Below are 16,044 nucleotides of genomic sequence, written 5' to 3'. Positions count from 1 at the left end.
CCCCAGCAGTCACCTGTGTGTGTGCATACACAGACCAAGCACAGGCCCAGGACACACATGAGCACACCCATGTACAGGTGTGTACAGGCATGTGCACACAGACCGTGTCCACTCCCATCTGCACACGTGTGCTGGCATGAGCGTGCACACACATAAGCATACTTTTAGCCTCCTGCCTGCATACGTATACCCTGTAAGTCCATGCACACACATGCACACCAAGGACACCTGTGCTCACAGGCTCATGCCCTCTATCACAAACAAACATGTGCACACACGTGTTGGCGGTGCCTGTACGGAGGCCATGGGCTGTCGTGGTGGGTCTCTCCTGAAGTGGGTCGCATGCTCTGCCAGTCAGAGCTCCTCCCTTGCGCAGGGCCTCCAATGAGGCTGCCACAGGTGGGAGGTTCTGGATGGTCAGGGACAATCCTGGGGTCAGCCCAGCTCCCAGCGCCCTGGCAGGAGCCAAGTCCTCAGTCAGGGGAGGTCGGCATGCCCACCTTGGGGCACCTCCCCTGTCCTGCTCCAGGATGCCAGCAGAGGGGTCTCTCTGGGCCTTAAGCTGCTCTCACAGAGGGGTGCCAGGAAGCGACCCCTTCCTCTACACGGGCTCAGGCTGGGAGGCCCCTTGCTCAGTGTCCTCCCAGAGCGTTCCTAGATCTGTGGGTCTGTGTGACAAACGTGCAATTGTGCACATGATCAAACGTGTGAGAAAATGTGTGCGAGTGTGCAAATGTATGTGGGTGCACATGTGAGCAAACACGTGTGTGCAGATGTGAGCAAACATGTGCCACTGTGCACAGACGTGTGAGTGGGCATGTGTGGGAGCAAACATGAGTGTTCGTGTGTGTGCAGATGTGAGTCCACGTGAGAGCATGTGCATCTCGCCTGTGTACACGTGTGCATGTACCCACGTGAACAAACGTGTGGGTGTGTGAGAGACAGTCCTATGTCTCGACTACTGGACCTGTTTCCACGTCTCTCACTACAGCTTTCTGTTCACCAGGCTCTTCTGTCCTAAATGTTCCCTTTTCCTTCCCTTTCTGTCTGGGAAAAAAAAAACACACAACCACCCCAAGGAGCTGGGACGTTCTGTCCTAGCTGGTAAAGCCTTACTGTCGTTCCGAGCCGGCGCCCTGGTACTTTGCTGCCAGCCGCCCTGCGTCCCGTGCACATGCATGCTCGCCTGGGCACACCTGGGGCACTTGGCTCCCGGTCGCGCTCACTTGAAGACAGGAAAGCCTGGGCACAGCCAAGGTCACACGAGCGTGGCGTCCACTGCGTTCTGTTTTGAGCGGAACATGTTTGTGGGAAGTGTCACTGTGTTACCGTAAGCTGAGTGGTTCCTTCTGTTTCTGCCAGTTTCCAGCCGACTCCCCTTTCGTGTTGCTTCACGATGCATTTGCTGGTGTCTCTTTTCTTGTTTACTCGCCAGGATAGATATGATTGTGGGCCCCCCACCCCCTTCAACTCCCCGGCACAAGAAGTACCCCACCAAAGGACCCACGGCCCCTCCGAGAGAGTCACCCCAGTACTCACCTAGGTCAGGATGCCAACCCTCCCCTCCTTGTCTCTGTGGAATGGCCAGCCCCCTTCGCTCCAGGCCACATGACGGCAGCTCCCGCACTGCTCTTCCGATGGACGGAGGGGACGTCTCTGTCCCTGACTAAGCAACACTGGGGGGAGGCCGTCCCTGCAGCCCTGGGTGGGCTGTGTCAGGTGCCCTTGAGCTGCTCCTCTGATGGGGTCCTGGGGAAGCTTTCTGTGGGGGATCCTGTCTGGACATCCTGCATGATGCCCGCCTGGCGGGGGGCTCCCTGGGCAGGAGCAGAAGGCAGCCCCCGGAGGACAGATGCCTTCAGACTGCAGGGAGGGCCTGTGGGCCCAGGGCCGTCGGTGGCTCTGCCCCGGCACCGACTCAGAACCCCAGCACCCGCCTGCTGCTGGGGTCAAGCTGGGCTGCTGTGTGGATCTCGGAGGTCCTGTCGCTTTTCTTGCCTTTAAACTCCTGTGAAGAACAAAGAGGAAAGTCCCTGCCAGGTTCTCAGCACCCAGTGGGTCTCCAAGGGTGTGTTTACTTTAGTCGCCATCATAGTTGGTGTCATTCATGAGGACGGCCCGGCCAAGGGGCAGGATGGGACGGGACAGTTAGGCAGTGATTGGCAGACGCAGGCTCTTTGGGGACGGATTCAGACTTGGGAGCCTTCTTGCTTTCCAGGGGCTGGGCAGGTGATGGTTGCAACCCGCCCCACTCTGAGCTGGCCGGTGGGGATATGAAGGTGAGAGCAGACACACCCCAGCCATGCTGGCAGCTCAAGGACAGTGGGGCCCAGGGGCGCCCTGGAGGCCAGCAGGGATGCTGGAGCTGGGTGCGTGGAGCGGGGCCCAAGCTGCCCAGTGGAGCGACTGGAGTGTCTGACCTGTACTCCCCAGGAGCCAAGGTTTCTGCACAGAGGCCAAGGGTCAATGTGCTGGGCATCTCAACCCAGTGGCTCTCCCATGAGAAAGGAGTTCCCCCGGGAGCTCCAGACTCTGCCTCTGGCCCCCCGCCCCGAGGATGCTGAGCCTTGAGACTTAAGCCTACCTTTCTGGGCACTGCTGCAGGGGATGGCGGCTGGGCCGTGAGCTGGGAAGACCCTGCCAGCCCTGGGAGCCCCCAAGACCCCCCGGAGCACTGCAGCCACAGGACACGTGGATTCACTCAGAAACGGGGCTGGAAGGACAGTCTGCGCACTTGGGGGTTAAGCCCGACTCCTTAGCCTGAGGCCTAGGGGAGGGGGTGGCACAGGCTCTTGGAGGACCCTCTCCCAGCCCCCCATCAGCAGCAGCCCTTGGCTAAGGCTCCTAGTGGGACCGGCCGGGCAGGCGACCCGTCATGTGGCAGGGGTGAAGGCGCTGAGCACCTGTGTCTGGACTGTGTGGACACTTGGACACACCAGAGAACCCATCTCCCTCCCCACGTCCTACTGCGTCTGCTTGGAGCCCAGGCCCAGCCCCTCCCGCCCTCCCGGCCCCTGTGCATGAGTCCAGCATGGAGCCCAGTGGAGCATGAGGAGGCTGCACCGTGGCTGACGCAAGCCTGACCCTTCTGCTTTATGCGACAGAGAGAAAGGTCACCCCTGAGGCCCCCGTCAGAGGCAGGCAGGGTGGCCCTGTGGGTGAGGAAGGAAGCCCGGCTGGCTCAGGTGGCGCCTGCTGGGCCGTGGGAGCTGGCAGCCTCCTACACTCCCACACGCACGTGAGAAGTGCGTTTCGTGCTCAAAGCTCCAGGTCGGAGATGGGGTGGGGCTGTGTGGCCTCCGCCCGGCCCCTCCTGCTCAGCCGACTGGCTCCAGTGTCGTCTGCCCCGCAGGTCTGGAGCAGCTGGCCCAGCAGCTTGCAGACAGTGGGGCCTTTGTTTCCGAGTGAGTGTCCACAAATGTGCTGCTCACCAGCTCGGAGCACTGGGAGCCCACATGGCTCCTGCAGCCCCTTCCAAGCCCCTTGGTGCCCTTCCTGTTCAGCACGGGGATCAGGGGACGCCGTGCTCCCCGAAGGAAGACCCTTCCCCTCTTGTTGGCATTCGTGACCCATGGCCTCGTTTGAGATCAGCTCAGCTGCTTCTGCATTCCACACGTGCACGGTACACACATGCACACAGTAAGCACACACGTGCCACAGCACACATTTCACACGTGCACACAAATGCACACACATGCACACTGGCAGAAATGTGCACACGAGCACACAAGCCACTCTCTGGTTGGCAGTGCTCTGTCTCCCCTCCTTTGGTCGTGCGTTGGTTTCCTGTGTTGGTCTGTTTCCGCCCCCCTCCCCGTCCTGGTGCATGGAGCCCGAACTCTCACTGCCTCCCTGCTTCTGTTGTTCCCGCCGCAGATATTGAGCTCCGTCCCCACCAGACCCCAGTCGGGCCTCGGCCTCGGTGGCACATTATGTAGGAGTAAAGCTTGGGCTGGGGCAGGGCACGGGCGCAGGGGGGCTGAGGGGTGCGTGGCCCCAAGCCCCTTCTCTTTACTCCTCACTAATGTGCAGCCCACTGGAACGGAATGGACGGGACAGGCCCCGAGGGGGTCAGAGCACAGGGCGGCTACTGGCGCCTGGCATCCATCTGTCCTGGCACCCCGCTGCCCCCTGGTCAGCTCTGGGCTCAGCCTGGAGCCTGGATCTGGGGGAGCTGTGGCCTGGCCCAGGAGGAGAGGGCCATGGGCTCCATGGCACTCACCTGAACTCATGCCGGGGGGTGGGTCTCTTCCCGGCAGAGTGGACCAGATTGTGGGCCGGGGCCCAGCGATAACGGACAAGGACCGCACCAAGGGCCCGGCCGAGGCGGAGCTGCCGGAGGACCCGAGCATGATGGGACGGCTGGGGAAGGTGGAGAAGCAGGTGGGAGAGGCTGTGGGGAGGGACCGCCCCCGCCCTGGTAGCCTGGGGGCATCTGGGCTGGACGCTGTGGGGGTCCTCAAGCTTTGGTGGCATGAGGCCCATCAGGGCTGAGGGCTGCCGCAGGGCACTGCGTACTCTCGGCCCAGCGGGTAGTCCTCTGTTGCAGCCGGCTGGCCTTGCCCCCACCAGCCTCTTTGCCTGACTCTCGCTGCTCTCCTGGGAGCGAGTCCTCAGGAAGCACGCACAAGAACTTTGTCCCGGGATTCATCTCTGGGAGCCAGGGAAGGATGGCTGGGTCCTTCCCTCTGTAGAGTTTGCTCTAAGGGTGGACCCACCGCGGCAGCAGGGCCGCCCAGACAAGCAGGAGACTCCAGGGCCACATGGGAGGGTGGAGTCACAGCCCGGGCTGCTGTGGGTCCGCCTCCTGATACCTCTCCACCTCAGGGAGCAGCCTGGGTCCCCCCACCTCAGGGAGCAGCCTGGGTCCCCCCACCTCAGGGAGCAGCCTGGGTCCCCCCACCTCAGGGAGCAGCCTGGGTCCCCCCACCTCAGGGAGCAGCCTGGGTCCCCCCACCTCAGGGAGCAGCCTGGGTCCCCCCACCTCAGGGAGCAGCCTGGGTCCCCCCACCTCAGGGAGCAGCTCAGGGTCCCCCCACCTCCGGGGAGCAGCTCAGGGTCCCCTACCTCAGGGAGCAGCCTGGGTCCCCCCACCTCTGGGAGCAGCTCAGGGTCCCCTACCTCAGGGGGCAGCCTGGGTCCCCCCACCTCTGGGAGCAGCCTGGGTCCCCCACCTCAGGGAGCAGCCTGGGTCCCCCCACCTCAGGGAGCAGCCTGGGTCCCCCCACCTCAGGGAGCAGCCTGGGTCCCCCCACCTCAGGGAGCAGCCTGGGTCCCCCCACCTCAGGGAGCAGCTCAGGGTCCCCCCACCTCCGGGGAGCAGCTCAGGGTCCCCTACCTCAGGGAGCAGCCTGGGTCCCCCCACCTCTGGGAGCAGCTCAGGGTCCCCTACCTCAGGGGGCAGCCTGGGTCCCCCCACCTCTGGGAGCAGCCTGGGTCCCCCACCTCAGGGAGCAGCCTGGGTCCCCCTACCTCAGGGGGCAGCCTGGGTCCCCCCACCACTGGGAGCAGCCTGGGTCCCCCACCTCAGGGAGCAGCCTGGGTCCCCCCACCTCTGGGAGCAGCCTGGGTCCCCCACCTCAGGGAGCAGCCTGGGTCCCCCTACCTCAGGGGGCAGCCTGGGTCCCCCCACCACTGGGAGCAGCCTGGGTCCCCCCACCTCAGGGAGCAGCTCAGGGTCCCCCACCTCAGGGAGCAGCCTGGGTCCCCCCACCTCAGGGAGCAGCTCAGGGTCCCCCCACCTCAGGGAGCAGCCTGGGTCCCCCCACCTCAGGGAGCAGCCTGGGTCCCCCCACCTCAGGGAGCAGCCTGGGTCCCCCCACCTCAGGGAGCAGCCTGGGTCCCCCACCTCAGGGAGCAGCCTGGGTCCCCCCACCTCAGGGAGCAGCTCAGGGTCCCCCCACCTCAGGGAGCAGCTCAGGGTCCCCCCACCTCAGGGAGCAGCCTGGGTCCCCCACCTCAGGGAGCAGCCTGGGTCCCCCACCTCAGGGAGCAGCCTGGGTCCCCCCACCTCAGGGAGCAGCTCAGGGTCCCCCCACCTCAGGGAGCAGCCTGGGTCCCCCACCTCAGGGAGCAGCCTGGGTCCCCCACCTCTGGGAGCAGCTCAGGGTCCCCCCACCTCAGGGAGCAGCTCAGGGTCCCCCCACCTCAGGGAGCAGCTCAGGGTCCCCCCACCTCAGGGAGCAGCCTGGGTCCCCCCACCTCAGGGAGCAGCCTGGGCCCCCCACCTCAGGGAGCAGCTCAGGGTCCCCCCACCTCAGGGAGCAGCTCAGGGTCCCCCACCTCTGGGAGCAGCCTGGGTTCCCCCACCTCAGGGAGCAGCTCAGGGTCCCCTACCTCAGGGAGCAGCTCAGGGTCCCCCCACCTCAGGGAGCAGCTCAGGGTCCCCCACCTCTGGGAGCAGCCTGGGTCCCCCCACCTCAGGGAGCAGCCTGGGTCCCCCCACCTCAGGGAGCAGCCTGGGTCCCCCCACCTCAGGGAGCAGCCTGGGCCCCCCACCTCAGGGAGCAGCTCAGGGTCCCCCCACCTCAGGGAGCAGCTCAGGGTCCCCCACCTCTGGGAGCAGCCTGGGTTCCCCACCTCAGGGAGCAGCTCAGGGTCCCCCACCTCAGGGAGCAGCCTGGGCCCCCCCACCTCAGGGAGCAGCCTGGGTGCAGCAGCCCCTCCTGCAGGTCTTGTCCATGGAGAAGAAGCTGGATTTCCTGGTGAACATATACATGCAGCGCATGGGCATCCCCCCAGCGGAGACTGAGGCCTACTTCGGGGCCAAGGAGCCAGAGCCAGCCCCACCGTACCACAGCCCTGAGGACAGCCGGGAGCACGGCGACAGGAACGGCTGCATCCTGAAGCTCACTCGCTCCAGCAGCTCCACGGGCCAGAAGAACTTCTCGGCGCCCCCGGCTGCGCTCCCCGCCCAGTGCCCGCCCTCCACCTCCTGGCAGCAGTGCCACCCGCGCCAGGGCCACGGGGCCTCACCCGTGGGGGACCATGGCTCCCTGGTGCGCATCCCACCACCACCCGCCCATGAGCGGTCTCTGTCCGCCTACAGCGGGGGCAACCGGGCCAGCACAGAGTTCCTGAGGCACGAGGACGCGCCGGCCTGCAGGTCCCACGAGGGCGCCCTGCGGGACAGCGACACGTCCATCTCCATCCCGTCCGTGGACCACGAGGAGCTGGAGCGCTCCTTCAGCGGCTTCAGCATCTCCCAGTCCAAGGAGAACCTGGATGCACTCAATAGCTGCTACGCGGCCGTGGCGCCCTGCGCCAAAGTCAGACCTTACATCGCGGAGGGCGAGTCGGACACAGACTCGGACCTCTGCACCCCGTGCGGGCCACCGCCACGCTCTGCCACGGGCGAGGGCCCCTTTGGCGATGTGGGCTGGGCCGGGCCCCGGAAATGAGGCCGCCCCCGGCCTCTCCCTGACTCTTGGCCTTCCGGGTTCGGAGCGGGACCCTGCAGGGCCTTTCTTAGAGTAATGCGGGTGGCGATGCAGAGCTGCAGCCGGTGGGGACAAGAGCTCTTTTCCAACAAGGGGCAGCTGAGCCAGCCCTACCCACTCTGCAGGCCGTCGGCCCAGCTGTGAGCCCGGGCTGGCGTGATGGCCAAGCACAGGCCCCTGGCTGCTGGGTGGAGGCGTGGGGTCAGGGAGCAGGGCCCAGGTGAGGGTGGCAGCAAGTGGCAGGGCTGTCTCATGAGGGATGGGTGGCCTTGAGGCCTGGTGGGGAGGGACCCAGGGCAGGTGGCTGCAGGAGGTGTGGCCGGCCCCTTGGGCGTGGCTTGCCTTTGTTCCTCCGTTCCTGCCCCCACCGCATCTGTCCTTTCTTCCCTCCTTCCGTCCGTCCGTCTGTGTGCACAGCTGAGGCAGTGCCTCCTTGCCTCATGGGTGCCTGTCCAGAGAGCTGCCGGTCCGCGTCGTCTCCCTCCTTCCCCTGGGTTCCGAGTGTGCTGTGATAGGAGTGGGACCCAAGTCCAGGACCCTGGCCTGGAGGCAGGGGCACCAGACCTGGAGACCACACCGCAGGACCAGGGACCCTTGACTCCCGGCCACTGCTCCGTAGATTTCTGGAAGGGGGCCCTTGGGGTGTCCCGGCCACAGGAGATCTGGGGGGGTCACCCCCGTGTCCTTTCTGCTCTGCCCTGGCTGGGTGCCCGTCACCAGGCCTCAGCCCCACTGTGAGAGAAACCCGTGTGCAGGGAGGGCTGCTGTGCAGCTGGGGGTGCCGCCCTGAGCCAGGCTCACGTTCCAGGGTCCTGGGGCCAGGTGGGCTTTGGGGAGCAGATTCACACCCCGTCCTTCCCTGGGGGGCCTTGCTTCACCTGTCCCCTGTCGGGGCGCTGACAGGACCCAGGGCTGGGCGGGGCCGTAACCGCTGAGGAAAGCCCCCGCAGCCGGCAAGGTCGGCAAGGCCCCTGCCATCTGGAGACAGAGGCCATCTGTCTTGGGGGGGCCTCTTTCCTGTCCCCACGGGAACTGACCACCCCCACCCTCTCCTCCACTGACCAGTCCCTTGGCTGTGACTCTGGGTGTCTTGGAGTCAGGGACACCCATTCTCGCCCTGGGCCCTGGGGAGCAGGTCCCCCCTCCCTCCTGTCGGCACCTTGGCCAGAGGAACCGCAGCTTCGAGCCGGGAGCCCAGCCCAAGAGGCAGAGGTGGGATCCGTCTGGGCCCTCGGCAGTCAGTGTGTGGGGCGTCTGGTATTGGGGGTGACAGAACTGCAGGCCTGGGTGCCTGGGCGCATGACCCCGCATGCGCCAGGGCTGGGCCCAGCTAAGCCCGCCGCGTGGCTGCCTCCCCCAGAGCACCAGGTCCAGGGAGGGCTTCTGCCCCTCCTTGCAGGGCTCGTTCAAGTCCGTCCTGAGGCGGATAGCGTAGTCAGCAGGAGAGTCCGTCTTACCCTCTGGGAAGGACTGTGGAAGCCGTGTCTGAGGGTCGCCTGCCCTGGTGCACGGAGGTCTCTGGAGCTACGCCTGCCGTCCACGGCAGGGGCCAATGCTGCAGCCCCTGCGCCTGCCAGGACACTTGGGTCCCACCTTTGGGCACCTCCATGCTGGGGCTGCTGACCGGGCAGCTGGAGGGTGGGCTGGGTCCTGTGCCTGCCCGAGGTCAGTGCCCGGGGCGGGAGAGTGCCATCCATTCTCAGAGCTGCAGCAAGGGCACCCTTTCCTTCCAGCCTTGCAGGAGGGGTCAGGCATGGAAGGAGGCACCCAGAAGCCCTCGACTGGCCCCCCACCCCGATATGTCTGCTCTGCACACTCTCTTGTTCTCAAAGGCAGAGTTTCTAAGGCCCTGGGCCCCATGGTAGTGAGAAAACTCCCTTCCAGTGTAGACACTGTGGCACTTGGCGTGGCTGGTGTGAAGTGGCCCAGGCAAATGGCCACTGCTGTTGCCACCTCCCTCTGGGTGAGGTCGGGGCTGGCGTCGGAGCCGCCTTCACCTTCCCGCCATAGGAGACGGAGACTCCAGCCACCAGCCCCCCTGACCAGCAGGGCCCCCCGAGCCAAACGTGTCCACGCCTGATGCCAGCCTCAACCAGCTGCTCGCACAGCCCTGGGAGAGTTAGATCCCACTGCCAGCAACAGGGACCTGTCTCTGCTAGATCTTGGCTGTCGTGGGCCCCAGGCCTTGGGAGGGGCCCTTTGCCCCTGAGGAGAGGTTTGTGTCCTTTGCCACGCGGCCCCTGTGCTGTGTGCCTGGCGGCAGGAGGAGCTGGCCTCAGACGTGCCTCCCATCCCCGGAGCTGCTGAGCCAGACGCAGGTGCTGAGAGCCACAGCCCGGGGGTCTCTCTGGGTTGCAGTGGGAGGAACTGAGGCCAGACCATCGACATGCCCCCATGAGCAGGGGGAACGTGTGGTCTCCTCCAGCATCTCTGGTCCCCAGAAGAGAGAAGGCACACATCTGTTTGGGGGTGCAGTTTGGGGAAATTACAGGGAGGGGCTCCCTCTCAGGACCTCCAGACCCAGGCCTGAGCAGCTCCTTACCCCTTGGTGCCCATCGGCTGCCTGGGCTCCCCACCTTCAGAGAAGTGTCACAGGGAAGGGGCTGGACGCTTCCATGGGAAGTCTCTGCACTCTCTTGGGTGTGCATGTGTGACACAAGCGTGGCTGAGGGCAGCCCCTGCCCCGTGGCAAGTGCAGCGGACATTTCCCCAGACAAGTGCATCTGTTAGCTAGAGCGTGTGGTCCCTGCATGCCCACTTGTACACACCTGTTCTCACACATGCCTGTGTACACGTAGCACATGCACACTCACACATGCACACCCGCAGGCACACACACCACACATATGCTTGCACACACAGGCACCCACATGCATACTCATGCACGTGCCGATGCCCACTCACACACGTGCACAGGCACATACATCACACAGTACTTGCACACACAGGTGCCCACATGCATACTTACGTGCACACCCACAGGCACATGCTCCACACATACACTTGTACACAGGTGCACAATGCATGCTCACACATGTGCCCACATGCACACATACATTTCTACACACATGTGCCCACGTGCACACACACACTGTGTTTCTAACCTCTCTCTGGCTCTGCCCGCTTTTAGCCACGAGGAGTTGATGATTTCAGGAGTCACAGGTGGTCCTGGAATGTGGGACCCAGGGAATGTAGGACATCCAGGGTTCCTGGGCAGCACTCGCAGAGGGTCCGCTGGAGCCCACCCAGGGTCTCACACCGCCCCCTCCCTGCAGCTGGCTGGGCAGCCATCCAGAGCATGTGGTCAGCCTGATGCCAAGAGATGGCCTGGGCTAGGCCGGGAGGTTCTGGTGTCTGAGGGGTGTCCAGATGCGATGCTGGGGTGCTGGTGGCTCCCTCTGCCCTCGGCCATGTGGCCTGGCGGCACATCACCGTCTCCCTTCACTGGTGTGTTGTGATCCAACGTCTCCCTCTCGTGTCCACGTAAAATCGCGAGCCACGGCCTCAAACTGGGCGGCCCTGGAGGGCGGAGGGACCTGACCAGGTGGCGGACACCTCCCCAGGGTCTGCCAGCAGGAGGCCACGGCTGCCCCCTCAGTGACACCGCCTCCTTTTGTGAGGACTCTCCTCAAACTCCCTTTGGAGGCTTGGGAGTCTCCCCAGGCTCTGGGAGCCTGCACGGCGAGGGCTGCTGCTGGGGGCCCACCTGGTGAGAACGGGAGCCTGGCACTGTCCTCCACTGTCCCCCGTCCCCCAGCCCAGAGCAGAGCGCCGGCTGCAGCATTGCGCGTCTTCCATGTGCTAATTTATTTAACTGATTGTCCCCCTCACCCCGGCCGGAGACCCCCGGTCGTGGATTCCAGCTGTTAACACGGAGAGATAGGCAGGAGCAGCCTGTCCTCTGCCGCCCCCACATTTGGGGGGCTCCCAGAGAAGCAGGTGCTCCTGTCCTGCTGTTGGGGGACAGAACTTGGTCCCGAGACATTTCTAGATGCTTCCTGAGGCCCAGGGGTTGGGGGGCTGCTGGGGGCCTTTGTAGAAATGCTGCCTTTTATCTATTTCATACCCACCCCGAGCTGTAAATAATGTACAGAGCTGCGGGCGCGGCCCGGGCCTCGTGCTGCAAGAGCGAGGACAGCACAGTTTCCACACCCTCTGACATCCCAACCCTGAGACAAACGTGGTGTGAGGAGGGACAGCTGGACAGTGAGGACCCACCAGGGAGGGTTTGGGGCACCTTGCACGCCGGGGCAAGTCTGAGCAGTGGGTGGGGGTCAGTGTCCCAGGTGCCCGCGTGCACACTGGCTCAGAATCAGACGCTCCCATCCCTGACCGGCCCCGTCCTGGGTGGTCCTCAGCTGCCCTCCGTGGGGGTGCGCACGGACCTCTGTGCCCCTGGAGCAAATCTCCAGGCCTCCCACTGTGTGTACTAACGTGGGGTGTGGGCAGGGGTGCTGAGTGGCCCCAGCAGAGGTGGCTGCCTGCTTCCAGTGCCCGGGGAACCTGCTTGGTTGTCCCTGACCAGTTGCCCTCTGGTGTGCCTGCCCCCAGGGTCAGCTCCACTCGGGTACCTGCCAAGCACTAAGTAGGAGAGACAACCAAGGAGGGCTTCCTGAAGGCGGTGGTGTGGTGGGGTCAGGGCTCATGCCTCTCCTCTCTCCAAGGGTCCCAGGAAAGCTGGCCGCCCGGGCCAGGATCCTGTGGAGCCCCTGGGGTGTGCGTGAGTGGGGCCAGGTTTGCTGGATTCTGCCATCTTGTGAGGGATGGGGGACGAGGGCTGACCCCAGGAGGAGGTGACATTGGAGGAAGTGAGGATTTAGGGAACGAGGTAGAGCGAGTGAGGAGGAGGGGCTCCTCAGGAGGTGAGACCATCTGCACGACCTTGGGAGGGTGTGTGGGAGGCAGCGGTCCCTCGTCTCGGACACTGCGTGGGTGCCCCCGGCTGGTGGAGGACGCCGGGTCTGGCCGATGGCCTCGTCCCTGGAGACCTTCCAGAAGGCAGATCAGGTCCCAGGAGAGGAGGGGACTCGGGGGCGGCCTGGGTCCAGGGCTTCCAGGCAGCTGTGTGGAGTCACCACGCGCCGCACATCCGCCCCGACTGGGTTTCATAAAGTCGATGCCTTAATGCACGTTGACGGGAAGTCACCAAGGTCACCCTGTGCCCCCTTGGCGCCCGCCAGGCAGACAACTGCCTCCTCCTCGCCCGTGGTCCGAAGGACAGCTTCACGGACGGGCACAGAGGGGGCAGCAGATCTCACACCAGTCATCGCCTCTGCGGGGAGTCTGCCCGGGATCCCCTCGCGCCCTCGGCCCGCGCCCCATGCTTGCAGCGTGTCGCCCTCTGGCCCGAAGGCGGCTGCAGCTCCCCCTCCGTGCTGTTGCCTTGGCTGTCTTTGCACTTCTGTTCACGCTCCAAAGAACCCTCGTATGCCTTCAGCACCGACGCACACTCGTAACCCCGCGAGCACCCCTGTGCTGGAGCGATCGCGCCTTTCTTCGTGAATGTGTTGCCAACGCCCACTAGAGTTGCGGCCCGTGCACGGCCCGAGTTCTAGGGATGGACGCCCAGGGACGGACTCTGGTTTCCTGCGGACCAGCGATATCGTAACTCGCTCAGCCACTGTCAGGTTGATGCTCGTGCCGCAAGAATGGGGCCCAGTGCAGGTTTGCCCAGGGACTTCGGGTGTGGAGTCTGGCGGCAGGGACGCACGTGGAAAGTTCTGGAAAGTTCTGCTGCCACAGGGACGAGTTCGGATGCCAGTGGACCTGTGCACTTAGTAAAACGCAGTGATTCAATCTGGACAGCGTGTGGCCTCTTTCCTCTCGCCGTCTCTGGGCTGCAGGCTGCGTCACGGCCTCACAGTGGGAGGGGTAGTGATGGCCTCCCCAAGAGGTCACTGTGCCCCACAGGAGGGCCAGCGCTCTCCAGGGTTAAGGCGTTGGGCTCTGTCAGGGGCCTGTTGCTGCCATAACAAGGACCACAAACTGGTGCCTTAAAACAACAGAAATTAACGCTCACCCGCACGGTCCCGGGGCCTGAGGCTTCCTGCTGTGGCCCTTCCATCTGCCATCAGGAGCAGCTGGGGTCCCGGGACGGAGCCTCTGGCCTGGGGCCGGGCGAGCCCTCTGGTCCCTCTGGGAAATGCCGGGTGAGCACCAGGACGCCGGCCCAGGGGGTCTGCCAGGATCTGATGCAGATGTGGAATGTGCCGCTGGTGCCCAGCCTAGGCTCTGATGTCCTCGGAGCCACCCCTACTGTCCTTGGCACCTGACCGGTCACTCCCCCACCTCCTCTTCCACCTCATTCCCCTTGACTTCCAGCTCCCGTGCAGGCCCAGCAGGGTGAGGTGCAGGAGTGTGGGGTGGACACACCGTTCCATCTCCTGCCTGGGGCCTGGGCGAGGGCTGGGCTGCCATTGGGTTTGAGACTCAGCGGCAAGTTGAGCCCGTGGATATTTTCAGCTCTGCCCCTGCCCTCTGGAATTTTCCACCCACCAGACCCTCCCTGGGCCTCCTGGGGGGGTCAGCTGAGTAGAAGAGCAGCTCATCAGGGTTCAGTGGCCTGCGAGGCAGTGGCCAGTTCTCGGCTGGTGCAACTGACCGCAGCTCGAGTCCTGCTGTCCCCCAGCCCCTGTGCAGACATCCTGGCCCTGAAGCCATGGGGTGGGGAGGGTCCTGGCAGGCCCAGGCCACAGACCAGTGCCCACTATGCTGCAGGACTTCTAGAAAGTTCTGGGCTGAGGTGTCTTTGGGTTTTGAGGAGAAGGGGACTAGGGTCCTGCCTGCAGGGCTGGGGGCGGCCACAGGGCTCACCTCTGTCCACCCACAGCACGTACCATGGTCCTGCAGTGTCCGCTGCCTGTCTCTGCTAGAGCCAAGGGGCTGCGGGCCCTAGAGCCACCAGGACACCCGGAGCCTGTGCCGTGAGCCCTGGGGCCACGGGGCCGGCACCACCTGCCCCACCTGGTTTCTCCACAGCTCTGGGGGGTGGAGCTGGTGAACAACCTGGACCCAGTGTGCTCGAGGGGTCTCCAGCTGCCCCTTCACACCCGTGCCCTCTGTGTGCGTGGAGGGGGCTGCAGTGGGAGGTGGGACCCCACCTCTGTCCCCCCCCTCGGTCCCAGGAGAAGAATGTCATCTGCGGCCTCTGAGCTGTGCACCTTTTCTCTCTGTGCCAAGAAGTCTCTCTAGGAACCGTCACGTGGGATTAGGGTTAGGTTCAGGCTTGACTGTGATCAACAGAGAAACCCTAAATGACTGTGGATGCAACAGAATGGACTCATATTTGTCTCTCGTGGTTTTTGAGTCCAGAGGGAGGCTGTCTGGCTTTGTGTAGCCGGCGGCTCTGTGGTGCCAGGGATCCAAGACTCTCCTGTCCTGTTTCTCTGCTTTACAAGACTTCTTCCTCAGCCTAACGTGGCTGCTGGAGTCTACCCATTACATCTGCATTCCAGCTAGCAGGAGGGGATGTAACAAAGAAGGGCACCCTGTCCCTTTAAGGACTGGTCTCTGAAGTCAGACACACAGACACACACACGGCTTCCGTTTGTTTATTATCAGCTAGAAGTCAGTCTACAGGGAAAACTGGGAAATAGTTTTTATACCAGATGCCATGTGCCCATCTAAACCAGGATTTCCATGCTGAGAAAGCAGGAAAGGCTCCTGGGGGCCTCCAGCAGCCTATGCCTAGCAGGCCCATCCCGACCCAGGTTCTGCTCCTGCGGGGCACACAGGCCCGGACTGGACCCCAGCCTCCAGACGACAGAATGAGCAGAGCGGGGGGTGGGGGGAGGGGGGACTTGCATTTGAAGCCCTGCAACCCTGCCCATCCGGGGCTTTGCTGCCCATTCTGTGGCCACACGCCCACTGTGTATCAGGCCCACACCACATCCCTTGATCTGTGCTCGTCACCCCAACCCCGTGAGGTGGCATCACCAGTCACCCCTTTGCATGGGGGGGAGGAAACTGAGGCACAGAGACCTTGAGGGTGACCCTGGTCAGAGGTAAGTGAAAGTCAGTATGTGGCCCCAGAACCTGCTTGGGGATGCGGTCGGAGAATGCAGAGGTGCTGGGCCCTGACCGAATTGTCCTCTGGGGTTCCCGTCCCCTACCAGGCAACCAGCATCCTGCTATCACCTGGGTCCTGTGGGCAATCTCATCCGTCCCAGGGACCTGGGCTCGTGTGGCCGTGTGAAACAGGGAGGGCTGCAGATGGTGGGGCCAGAGTTAGGCAGCCTGGTGGGCAGGCAGGATGGGGTGAGGGCAGGGGCTTTGGACGGTCATCTCGGGCTGCGGGTATGGGAGCCGAGGACGGGCATGGAGAGGGCGATGCCCAGCGACCCTCTTCTTGGGGCAAAGGCTTGAGGCAGGAGCGCGCTTAGATGCTGTGGAACAGTGGGAAGCAGAGGGCCCAAGGGCTCTGGGCTCAGAGGAGAGGCCACTGCAGGCCCCTGGGGGGCCGAGCTCTCCCTCCTGGGGGTGCTGGCCGAGGGGCACGGACAGGAGTGCCTGCTGTCCCCCAGCTCACCCACTGCCTGCCCGCCACGTGGACCCTCTGTTTCCATCCCATCCTGAAATCTGGCTCCCCCCTCCCATCTCCTGCCCC

At 64.2% G+C, this 16,044-nt stretch overlaps 1 protein-coding gene across 12 annotated transcripts in view; it reads left to right on the top strand.

Annotated features, from left to right (window-relative positions):
- The window catches only part of KCNQ2 (potassium voltage-gated channel subfamily Q member 2), a 64,587-nt gene extending 51,346 nt beyond the window's left edge, over positions 1 to 13,241 (top strand). For 7 of the 12 annotated variants that reach the window (XM_070247522.1, XM_023626921.2, XM_023626919.2 and 4 more), the window contains 3 exons: positions 1,436 to 1,543; positions 4,260 to 4,383; positions 6,672 to 13,241. In XM_070247522.1, coding sequence (XP_070103623.1) covers positions 1,436 to 1,543; positions 4,260 to 4,383; positions 6,672 to 7,400 — 961 coding nt within the window. In that variant the 3' untranslated portion in view covers positions 7,401 to 13,241. The remainder of the gene's footprint in view (positions 1 to 1,435; positions 1,544 to 4,259; positions 4,384 to 6,671) is intronic. The other 5 variants (XM_070247523.1, XM_023626925.2, XM_023626926.2 and 2 more) reach the window with 1 other exon arrangement.
- The last annotated feature ends 2,803 nt before the right edge of the window (positions 13,242 to 16,044 follow it).

The sequence above is a fragment of the Equus caballus genome, chromosome 22 (genome assembly GCF_041296265.1).
Source record: "Equus caballus isolate H_3958 breed thoroughbred chromosome 22, TB-T2T, whole genome shotgun sequence".
NCBI classification, from domain to species: Eukaryota; Metazoa; Chordata; class Mammalia; order Perissodactyla; family Equidae; genus Equus; species Equus caballus.
Note: the sequence above shows the minus strand (reverse complement) of the source record. Positions and strands in the feature narration are given on the sequence as shown.